We start from the raw sequence: 12,768 nt of genomic DNA on the forward strand, positions 1-12,768 counted from the left end.
ATATATTATTATTAAATTACATAATTATTATTACGCTCCAAAATTCGAACTATAATTTTATCTTTAAATTTAATTTTTTTATTTAATTAATTTCTCAATTAATTAAATATAATTAAGTATTGAATTTTCTTATAAAATTTTCATTAAATTAAATCATTAAATTATCTTTTAATTTGATTTAATTATAACTGAAAATCACAACAAACCCACAAAACCAAATATGACAATTCAACTGAAGACAAAGAACATAATCAAACTCTAGGGTAAAAATCACGAATTCACGTCACTTGACGAATTCAAATGGGTAAACTAACTCAGATACTTGTCCTACTTTCGAGAACAATTGGCTTAGGGTTTAGGATTCAAACTCAAGAGTTATCTCCCCACTTATACCCTTGAAATATTGCGGGTACGCTCATCCTAACAATTCAAAGAAGTCGATATTCGGTACCTGCAATCTGCATAGAATCCACACATGTACAAACACAATATTTTAAACTAAACAGAGAATTACAGGAAGTGGTTCATCGTGTAGATCTCAACTAGCGGGTGACTATGACTCCCTTCCTCAGCCACATCAGAAATGTCAAACATAAAGGAAACATATGTGCACACCATACAGAGGCAAGTATGGAGAAAGACAGGGGTCCTATGGGAGGGGATTGGGCTCTATTTTTGTGGAGCGGGTGGTTCCATGGAAATTTTTTAGAGGGGGCTAAAGCTTTAACTAGAATCTTTTCTTACAAAATAGGAGCCCCGAATTTTTAGCCCTCTCAATTTGAGCAAGTGAAAATGGGGTGGGGCTGGATTTAGGCCCACCATCTTAGGAAAGATTTATGCCATTTGTCAACAACATTTTTCCACCAAAATGAAATAATCCCACTAAACAAATTTATGAAGAAATAATTTTTTTTATTTTCAACATTCATGACACAATCATCTTCTTTGAATTTAGGAGCTAATTTTGAAAGCGATTCACATATAAATCCATAGGACCGCTTCCCTTTTTAAATATGCTTAAAAAATCTTACCGTCACTCGCTCTATTTTTAAGGAAATGGGTGCCCATAGGACCCCAGCCTAAGTATCCATAGAAACCGCATAAAAATCATTCGTTTAACTAACATTATTCAATAACTCAAAGTCACTACATAAACATATATATCACCATCGAACAATCATGAAAAAATTGAAATAATTAGTACTAAATCTGAAATACAATTAATCAATTCCGGAAACCAACACGACTAAACATAGAACATAATCATAGAACACGCTTAAAAAATCAGAAAAGTCAAATAGAAGTAGGTATTACATGAAACAAATCAGAAAAGTCTGTAATTCATATGAATTGAATGGATTCAGATCAAAATTTGGGTGCCTTCCGTCTGATACGGGAAATTGCGCGGGGCGTATTTGGAATTGAAAAGGCTTCCAGTGGGGAATTAAGGGCTTAAAGAAAAAACCAAAAAATAGAAATGCCACAGCCATCAGTAATCCTTGCTACAGCAGGCTATGACCATACTGTTCGGTTCTGGGAGGCCACTAGTGGTCGATGCTATCGGACTCTTCAGTACGCTGATTCTGTAAGTTTGCTTATGTTGTTCCGCTTTGAAAAGAACCCGCAGGCACCGTTGTTAAAATTTTTAACTTTTTGTTTTAGATTCGATCATCCAGATAGAAGTCATTTTTGGAGCATCCAATTACCTTCCTCAACCAACATCGAACTGATGGTTAATACTGTTATAAATTGGACTTTTACGACCCCTTTGCACAAGCTTATTAGAGGAATTCTGTTGTACTTTCATATTACTTAAATTTTGTACTGGAGTTTTGACTATGATTGCGTTTTCTTTTGATGCTGGATCATGTATTGTAATTCAAAATGCTGATGCCAAATGAACCACACAGGCTTTCTGAAATGTTTACCCTTAATTCCAACCTTGTCGATCCCGATGCATCTGGAGTGCTATATGCAAGAGGAGGAGGAGTCTCGACACTCAACAAACATATACTATTCTTAACACTTCACCAATGTTTCAATACTGAGCAACCTAATCTTTGACATATGTGACATGCCTTCTTAAAGTTATAGGCAGAGTTTTTGCGCGTCGGGACTTTGTTGGATTATTAAATGGCTAGGATTTTTCTGCCTCGCGTTTCATTCCTGGAGGTTTGTGGTGTTTTTCGTTGTTTTTTGTGTATTTCATGTTTAAATGTCTTTTTTCATCAGCTTCCAGGTTTCTGTTTCCACATTTTTGGTCAAGTGGACATCAATATGTTTTCTGCGTTTCTGCACATACCAAATGTGCTCCTTCATCATTGCGCCACAGCCCTTGAGAGAGGAGAAGTATATTTTCATGATTTACATTTCTTGAAATGACTTTATGTGAATCACAATATATTTTCCTTGGTGATAAACACGCAAAATTATTGACTTCTATAGAGTGCGAAACCCTTTTCAATAATTTTAAGTATACTTCTAATCTTTTCTAATATAACAATGGAGTCGATAAAGTTGTCAGAAACATAAATAATTTCAATGGTGGTACTTGTAAGCGTGCAAAATTTGATTCAAAGACCTTCTAAATAGTCTAAATGGGGTTACAAACATTTTGTAATAATAAGCTTAGTTCAATGTAGGTAGACTGCTAAATTTAGGCCTTCTTGAAACCGCAGGGTTTTGGTTAAGATATGAAGGGCGATTTCTAGCCCTGTCTATTATTAATGCAAATATTCTTTTTCTTGGGCAAATCCTCTTTCAAAGTACACAGACGAGACTATTGAGATTTTACTGTTTGTGGGGATGGGGTTATTTCCATTGCATTTAAATGTCATTATGGCTATGGGTAGGTTTGTGCATATTTATACTACGGCTGAGCTATGAACTAATATATCTTGATAGTTACAGGTTGGCATATAAGCTTTGCGCATAATCAAATTTTAAAAATGATTTTTTTTGAAATCCTTCAGCCCCAGAAGCCTATGGGTTTGCCTAATAAGTGCTGGCATACAGTAAAGGCCTCAGTTGCAGGAGCTTTCAAAGGAAATAAATTTTAGGAAGGGATGGAGAATACGACATAAATAAATCCAGTTTTAAAGTGATTTAAGTAGTTGATCTAAAATGCCTTTATCATCATCATTGAAATAGTCTTACAGCAAATTTATAGCCTGAAAAGGAAAAGTGAAAAAGATAGCTTCAAAATCGCTAGTATTCAGATTTTTATGGGTGTTGAGGGGGAAAATGGAAGCAATGAATGTGTTAATGTAAATTAGATGAGATGAGTTCATTCGTCAAACATCTTCACCCAAGCCATTCAATACAAGAGAAAGAGGGGCTTTCAAACATAACTCTCAACATAACCCACACTAAATTAGCACAACCTAGGTGAGATGAAGGGATGTCAATACTAAAATTATATCAAGGAAGTATGGAAACAAGTCCACTTTTGTGCAATGTTCATTAATCTTTAGATTTGCAATATGTTTAGATTGAATTGATTGATTAAGTGCTAGATTGATTAACTTGCCTAGGGTTAATTGATCTAGATGCAAGAAACACATGTACAACCCTAGCAAAGCAAGAAATCAGATCTGAGATACAAGGAGAAGAGAGAGAAAGTGAGTAATCTCGAAGAGGGTTAGTAGAAGACACCTTCTGCTCAGAAAATTGAAGACTGGAAGCTGCAAAACAAGAATTGACACCAGATTTGGGTTCAGGACAGAAAACCCAGAAATCTCAGAAAAGTGTGGATGTCCAGTACAGGTTGATTTGGTCGACCTATAGCAGTATATGTTCCACCAAGTTGTCAATGTGTCCCCAGAAGGCAGAAGTAAAGTCGATCTTAGATCTCCCAAAAGCTTCTGACAGTAGGGTTTCGGTTCCAAATTCACAATTCTGATAATCTGTTCCTATACACAAGAAAAATGGATTTTTATTGATGGGGGAGGGCTTGCCCCGGTCAAGCCCTAGATTGAGGAATTGACCTTGAAATTGTAATGTAAATGATAAAGGAAATACTAGCAATTAGTAGAACTAAATCTAACAATGACGAATATAGTTACCCTTGCAGATGCAATCAAGTTTAGTATGTAATCATGTATGTTAATGTAATAGTCTTGATTCAACACAAAAGCAAAAGGGAACTATGCTAGTCAAAACATCATGAATGGTAATTCTTGTAACATGACTTGATGAAAAATTGAAGAACGTGAATGAATGGAAGATCTCCTCCTTAGATTCCAAAGTCCACTACCGCGGCGGCGGAAGAAGCTTGATGCAAGAAAGAAATGCTAGATCTTGATGAATGCTTGATGTATGCCTTGAAAGATCTGTTCTAGTGTGTAGAATATGCTTTGTTGATAACTCATGTGCGTGTGTTGCTATGGTCTGTTGTTGTTATGAAAATGAAATGCCCAAGCTTCCTTATATATTAGTTTTCGGGATCGAAAACAAAGCAAGCCTACCGGGGCATCAGGAGAAACAAATTGAACATTAGAGACAACATGGGTCTTGGGACCCAAAATCCTCTGGGTCGACCTATATCCGAGGTTATCTCGTGGTCTCGGGGGCAGTGCAGAAAGAAGTGGGAAATGATAATTGCGCCAGAAGATATGGCCAAAAAGGTGATGAAATAGAACCTATGAGTGCGATGCATAGAAATGAGGGATGACCTAGAGATTGGAGCAAAATTGAAGGAAGAGAGAGGGACCAAAATCACACTAAGCGGGGCTAAAAGGTCTCATAATAACTGCTTCCATTTTAAGACAGTACAATGGGTTGACTGGAAGTGGATATTCCAGATTTTAATTCTGAACAATCATCCTCAAACACTATCAAATAATTACGTCTAATGCAACTTTGCTCACCTAAAGTGATCTGATGTTAATAATGGCTTCTAGTCAAATGATCTGTAGGAAATAATCAGAGCACCGTAATCTCTAATTATACTCTAGGAAAAATTGTAATGTCTACTGTGTGCCTGACTATTTTTTTCAGATAATTATTCAAAAGGTTTTGTGAATTAAAAATTGAGACATGCCCAGTCTGCCTGAAACATATTCAGGTGCTTCGGAATGCCAAATATTTGTATTTTCAGAAAAATTAATCTAAAGAATATTTGCTAAGGCAGCAAAATATAAATTATTACATGGTTTTTGATAATTTCTGTTTGGATAAGTATCAAGTAGTTGACCAACACATCATTCTGCAGATTGTTAAAATACAAAATCTATGGCATTATTACTTTTGTTTTGAAAGTTCTGTGTTTCAGTGTCAATGAAAGATCAGCATGAAATTTGAGTAATTCCTCATTGTTACCTACTCAACTACAAACCACTCTGGGTTTTGTCCTTGAGATGTCTTATCGTGTATAGAAATTTATACAAATTTTATTTATGGTCCCTTGTGGGAGAAACCTATTTTCACATCATCCTGGAAGCTTATTCTGTAATCACGTTGTTTATTCTTGAAGTGTTTGATTGGTAACCTGTCATTTAAATGTGTGTGGAAGATTCATTGTGTGTCAATATCTTCAAATGTAAATAAGCTGGAAGGCTTATCATCTATATATACTGATTCTCCAGCACGAAGCTATTACCATCAGTTGTTTAGATTAAACTGTTCTGTTAGGTTAAAAAATTGTAGGAATAAAAATAAACAGGATGCTTTCAAATTAGGATGATCCTTGATATTAATTGGTTCTCCATTTTGCAGTTTTCTCCAAAGTTGTAGCTGTATTAGGCAGACTATCTGCATTTTCGTTTGAAATGAGAGAGCCAAAATTTGTCTGCTACCCATTTTCTAGATTAGTTTAGAGTATTGATTAGAACAGTTTTTCAGTACAGCAAGTTTTGCCAGGGTTTCTGTTTGAGATTGTGAAACCTCTGTGGAAATGGAATTTAAAATTTACAAACCTCATCAGACTTTTCTCTGAGAAACAAGCTTTCAATTAGCAAAAACATATTTTATTTTGTTCTTTTTTATTTTCTTACCAGAGCTTGGAACTTTTCCAAACCCACTATGAGAGTTTTAAGAATTAAATATGATTAATTTGGGCATTAATCACAAATTAAATATTATAAATTAGAATATTTTTCCTGGTTGTTGTGTAAATAGGCACACCATATTATTAGCTATATGTTATGAGATGTTAATTAAGTGTTGGTAATTGGCTGGGTAGGGTTTCCTTTCCATTTAGTATATAATGAGGGGAAACTCTAAAAGATGTGTTGCTTCAATTTTTTATTTGTTAATACCTAAGTTACCATATTCGCTGCCTGACAGTGAAATTCGGAAGTTGGCTCGTACTGAAGTTGTATGTCATTTGAAATTGGATGAAATTCCTTGTCAGTTGAAACATTCGTGGCAAATTTGGTGTCCAGGACCCTGGACGAATTTGCCACGCTTTTGAGCAACATTCATTTTTTAATATCAAACCCAGAACAACTTTGACTGTTGTTGGGCGAATTCAAATCGAATTTGGAGTTTAGTGGATTGTTTTTAGCATTATTTTATTGTTTATATTTGCCATGTCATCCCTAAAGCGATGACCGACAGGCCATGATGAATAAGTTAAAAATGCAAAAACGTAATGTTAAAAAACGCTAAAAGCTAAAAAACCTGATGCCAGATGTGGAACATTTACCCAACACACAGAACAAGCAGTTGGATTGTCTGTGTATATACATTTGTTTGAATAATTCACGCACTTGGCAAATAATGCATTTGCTATAATTCAGATATTATCTCTGTTTTCTTGTGTACAGGTGCACGTGATTATTTCACCCTAATTCACACACTTGTGGTGGTAGAGATATGTTGGGCTTCCATTATTATGCCTGTGGGGAAGGGGTTTTTCTGTCCACTTTTAAATTTTTAATCTTTACTTTCGAGGATTTTGTTAATATCTTCAAGCAATATGAAGGTTGTGTGCTTCAATGCCCATGTGCCATGCTGTGTGATATTTTTAGGTTTTTAAGTTTTTTCGTTTGCTGTGTGGTTGTATTTTAATAAGTTTCTTTAATATTAGCATAGTGGTGTATGAACTTATTTGCTGCAGTATATATATTTTAAAAAAAATTCTACGGATGAACCCAAAATGAATCTGAACCCAAGACAACAAAAATTCGGGCAAATTTCAAACTTGAATATCAAACCCACATCTGAACTAGAATCCGATTTGTCAACTTAGGTTAATACACAGAGATGATATTTTGGGTGAAATTTTGTATTTTATAGTCAGATTTGTATGGATGATCCTTTTTGAGTGAGTGGGCTCCATTATACTACAAACTAGGAACATAGCAAGTGGTATTGGTGAAAATAAATGCCAAGGAGAGCATATCACACTCCATTTTGCTGTTCATCCTTCCTAGGGCTACTTTTAATTAGGAGAGCATATCGCACTCCATTTTGCAGTTCATCCTTCCTAGGGCTACTCTCAATTAAGTTTGATTAATTGTAGAGATATTTCTAGCTATAAGGACAAAGCTCTTGGAAGGCAAAGCATACCATATAATTATACCTTTCTTACATAGAATGTTTTTCCCTTATATTCATAACATCAGTCTTCTTTACTATGCTATGTTAGACTAGTACTACCTAGGGGGTTCACGAAGGTTTTGGTCACTGGTTAAGAAGGGTTTCCATACCGTTTCTGACTAGTACTACCTAGGGGGTTTACAAAGGTTTTTGTCACTGGTTAAGAAAGGTTTCCATACCATTTCTGCATAGAATGAGAGAAAATTCTTAAAAGCTATGTCTCTTCAATTTTATTTTGTAAAATTTGCTCTCTTCAATTTTATTTTGTAATACAGCTCGATTTGTAGGGGCAATCCATCTATATGACCACACGGTCCTATTATTCTGCATATTTATTTTTGTTATTTAGTTTTATCATTAATTTTTTGAATTTTATTTTCTGTAAATAGATCAGCAATACTACACTGCTCTTTTTTCATTTGAAGATTTTTTCTGACCATTTTCTGTTTTGTTTCTTTTAATTTTATCTAACAATTATAATTGTTATTTTCTTGTGATTCTCTTGTAGGATAACTATAATAAACTCTCTATTCTCCAAGAAGTTAGGACCAGCTGTTTAGTTGGTAGGAAAATTTGCCCTTATTCAGCTATTGATTATTCTCTTGAAATTAGTTCTATTAATTTATTTGATTGTTTTAGTGATATTTGACAACCTACTGGTCTCTTATGCCTGTTTAGTTTTAACTTTTGTTTGAAGCATAAGTAGAGAATTTTAATGTACTGTAAATTTAGCTGTTTGGTGGAAATGAGAAATCATATCCTACGAATGCAGAATGCTGATAAGTTTTTTTGTTTCATTGTTTGTGTCTGTTGCAGCAAGTTAATCGTCTTGAGATAACACCTGACAAACAATTCTTGGCTGCAGCTGGAAATCCAAACATTCGCTTGTTCGAAGTCAATTCAAATAATCCTCAACCTGTAAGCAAATTTAGTGAAAACTAATATGTTAATTGGCTTAACTATCTCTTAGGTGTATGATACACTTTCTGTTAAATGATTCGAATTCATTGTAATTAAGTTGCAATACATTTTATTGATATCAGGTGATTAGTTATGATTCCCACACAAACAACGTTACAGCTGTGGGATTCCAATGTGATGGGAAATGGATGTATTCGGGTTCAGAAGATGGTACTGTGAAGATTTGGGATCTGAGGTATTATTCACTTAATCTGGTATTTATGATCATAACACTTTCTGGTGTTCTCTAGCCCTTTTCTACATTTTTGCTTTGTTTGGTTAAGAGAAATAAGTGATATAATGGCTATTTTAAGTTATGGACAGATACCACAACATGCATGTGCATGTTTTAAAGCAGCATTGCAACTTGCACTTTGACATGTGCACGTGTCATTGCCATATGCAATGCCTCCTACTGTTGATGCTGGACAGAAGAATGTGTCAACCTGTGATCAAGAAGGTAAGGGTAAAACATATGAGGATGCTATGGGTGACACACACATCTTATTTAGTACACTCTACATGACAAAGGACTACGAGACATTGATGTGGGAAGCAATGCTCATAGCACCTTGACGTAATGCCACCTTTGCAACAACCCATTCTGATTGGGCCTGGGTGAAAGGGAGGGCAGTGTAATGTCCCCTGTTAATTAAAATCAGCTCAATATAAATTAACCACATAAATTAACCTATACTTAATGTACACTGAATTGATGTATTTGATTTAATTCATGCTATTATCATAGAAGTCAAGAACTATATGTATATATTTATGAATCAAATAAGAGATCCATGCTAACCTTGTTATTATTTAATTTAAGAAGGATGCTTGGATGTAATCAGATTGCTTGGACATCAATCCTCAATAGGCTTTCCCTCAGTTTACAGATTACGCCCTTAAGCCTTTCTTGGGATGATTCCCACAAGGTGCTTGGGGTTGCTGATCTCCACCCTATTTTGGGAATAACCTATTGGCTGGAATTCTAGCCTTACCATGAATACACCTCTGTTCTCTCTTTTCAAACTCAATATTTATAAGTCTTGAGCATGTATATATAACTAATTATCTTTCTTAATGGTAATGTTCTATTATCGCTTCTTACTAGAATTGTTAATATGCATAACCAGAAAGAAATACTGCACATACCAGTTGCAGAGATGTGCTAAGGCTTCTTCTTATAATCTGTATCTATGCTCCTGATGCTGCCAGGGATGTTTATATATATATATATATTTCTTTTCTATTCGGTGATCAGTATGAAATATATTCAATAATCTCCTATTCTAATGTTTCCTTTTTTCCCCCTTCAATTGAGTTTGATTGATGTTTATGCCAAAGGCATTCCCTATACGAAGTGGATGAGCTAATTATGACAATCGACAGTTTAGAATCTCTAAACAGGCTTATATGACCATTGAAAGCATCGAGGCCGCTTGGTTGCATCACTGATTTTGGAAAGCCTCAACATATATCAAACACCAATAAAGTGGCCTGACAGAAGTGGAGATTATGTGGTAACCACTTACAATGACGTAGCCATTTACATTGTCGTTTTTCCCACCACAATTGTGGATTGCATTAATGCTGGGTTGAAATGGGCAAAGTATGCACGATACAAGGACTGGAAATGAATTCTCGACCTGTTGGATGATAGTTTGAGATATTAGATTCTGCGAATTTTGTAGTGTTGAGAAATGACAATAAATCTGAGATTTCTTGGCAGTGTTTAGATGATCTTGCCAATACATGGTTGCCAATGATGAAGATCGGTGGAAAGCGAAAGCTTGCAAGTTGGAAGATTGTGTCGGTTCCAATGCCTGGAAATTTTTCCTTCCAACAATATCCCTCAGCAACCAAACAAATTGTGCTAAGTTGGAAAGATTCTATACAATATTGGGAGAGTGGACCTTGGGACGACAAACTTTTCAGTGGAATTCGTGAAATGTGGTTGATGAGGCATTGTAGCTACAATGCCGAAGATAAAATCTCTGGTTTCTATCTCAGTTATACATAAACTCCTGTTGTAGGTTACCACACGATGTCATGTTTCGTGCTGCATAGATCTGTTGGACTTGAAAGTTATGTTTTGATGGATGAATTGAATACACAAAGCATGGTCTGGTCCCATCTTGGATATCAATACATGGTATACAATGTATGTGGCGCTTATGGAAGTTGCGATTCATATAATTTCCAGTTTTCCAAGTGCGTGGAAGGCTTCTTCCCTAGAGACAACTGCTCATGGAGTTTGTGAGATTAGTCCTCAATTGGCTATGTTTAATGGAGCCCTTAAACTGCGATGCCCAAAATGGCAGTGTTGACGGATTCATCGATTCCATTGCAACATTACTTGATGACTATGCTTTCTCTGAATAGTCTGCAGCAACAAAGAATGATTGCGAGAAAATGTGCTTGACAACTATTGTGCTGCATGTGCTTTCGATCCGCCTTCGGGGCCATGCAAAATATGGTCTGGAGATTTCCAAAACATGTACAATTCTCCAACACAGAGCAATTAGGTTGGCGTACTTGCATCTGCACTTCCAAAGTCTAACTTATTATTCTCCTTTGAATGCAAAACCACAAATTCTTATGGGCATCGTGCTTGGTATTGGTGGTGTTGTTGCATATGCTTTGGGTGTCCCCTCATTTATAAGGTGGCAGGGTAATCATTTGAGATCGATGGAGAGGAGTGCAAACTCTTTTCTCGGAGTGTTTACTTACAAGAGTTGAAGACTGGAACGAGGAGTGGAAGAAGCAGACAAGTTTCCTTACTAATGTAATTAATTTATTTCATGCGCTTACCCCTTCGACATTTTTTTCACTGGGCTTGGTTTAATCTTGGGTATGGTTTTATGGACTTTGTCATTTAGGACTGGATCACAATCTTAAGAATTATAAACATGGGCCAGTCTGAATTTCTACACTACAAAGTGGCTACCATCTTATTTTGAATCTTTATTACTAACAGTTTTTATGTTCTTTCAACCATCTATTTGCACCGTGAGTTGGATATTTTAGAATAGATAATGCCATCTTATCTCTCATTATAAATATTGTTTTCAAATTTTAAATAATGTATATATTAAAGTTTACAATTATTTTTATGTGTTTTTTTTACATAAGATATTTTAATTAATTTATTACATATATAATATAATATATAATATTTATTTAATATTGTATAAAAAAAGTAGAAATTTACACTATGAATATGGCAAAATTATATTTTTATTTATATTAACTTTCTTAGTTTAAGAATGAATTCATTATATATATATCAATTAAATGTAAGTAGTAGTATAGGAAGTTCTAAATGCGTGAAATTTTAGATATGACTAATTTAAGCCGACTTTTAGACACTAATTTCAATTTGATCTGCCATGTCACACATTTTGATCTTACACCCAATTTAACAAAATATTATGATATCTCTTTTCGTATTAATAAATAATTTAAAAATTATTACAAATGTTATAGACAAATGATTTTTAATTCAAATTAGACAACTTTTACTAATAATTTTAAAGTTATAAAGACAGATATAGAAAATTATATTTGTTGGCAAATGACCTAAATTTATATTTAAAAAATCAATGCTCAATTGGTAGTAACAAAATCTGATAGTCTTTCCATTGGATCATCAGTATCACTGAATTAACTAATAAGAGATTAATACATAGATACATAAATATAGGGAGATAGATGTAGAGAGATATGGATATAAGGAAATATAGAGAGGAGTGCAATAGAAATGGAGTGAATTACAGCAGAAGGAGGGAATGACATAAATAGATGTAAGAGATGTAAGATAGATCGAGTTATAGAGAGATGGAGAGAGAGAGAGAGAGAGACATACAGTTGTTCCCAAAGAGTAATGCTGTTTTTCTCTCTCTACGCCTCTCTTCGTAATATATTTTTTTGTAATTGATCTTCAGTATATCTTCGGCATACGTATTGAACACCAAGGTGCGATTGCTAGTATATATTGTGCATTATGGGAATGGTTGCCTCCAAGGAATTTGTTTGTATTCTAAGAGACATGTCTATGCCACTTCACATCTCTTCATAACAATTACACAATAAATTAGTTTGTGTTAAGTTGTATAATAATTACTAAATATTATTAGTGTTGTGAGGTTTTCACACCATTGCCCCAAAATTTTTGGGGACCCCCTTTTTCGGGCAAGCCTTGGTGAGTGTTGGAAATTTTTCGGTTGCCTTAGCAAAATTTGGAGTTGTTCAAAGGTTTTGAATTGGCTA

The 12,768-nt window shown here is 34.7% G+C and overlaps 1 protein-coding gene across 1 annotated transcript in view; it reads left to right on the top strand.

The window, feature by feature from the left end:
* The first annotated feature begins 1,233 nt into the window (after positions 1-1,233).
* Positions 1,234-12,768, top strand: part of LST8-1 (Transducin/WD40 repeat-like superfamily protein) — a 77,552-nt gene continuing 66,017 nt past the window's right edge. The window contains exons 1-3 of the mRNA XM_089799643.1: positions 1,234-1,585; positions 8,359-8,460; positions 8,586-8,698. Coding sequence (XP_089655769.1) covers positions 1,478-1,585; positions 8,359-8,460; positions 8,586-8,698 — 323 coding nt within the window. The 5' untranslated portion in view covers positions 1,234-1,477. The remainder of the gene's footprint in view (positions 1,586-8,358; positions 8,461-8,585; positions 8,699-12,768) is intronic.

Source organism: Cupressus sempervirens, chromosome 9, assembly GCF_028749045.1.
Source record: "Cupressus sempervirens isolate cs-2001-9-10 chromosome 9, ASM2874904v1, whole genome shotgun sequence".
Lineage (NCBI taxonomy): Eukaryota > Viridiplantae > Streptophyta > Pinopsida > Cupressales > Cupressaceae > Cupressus > Cupressus sempervirens.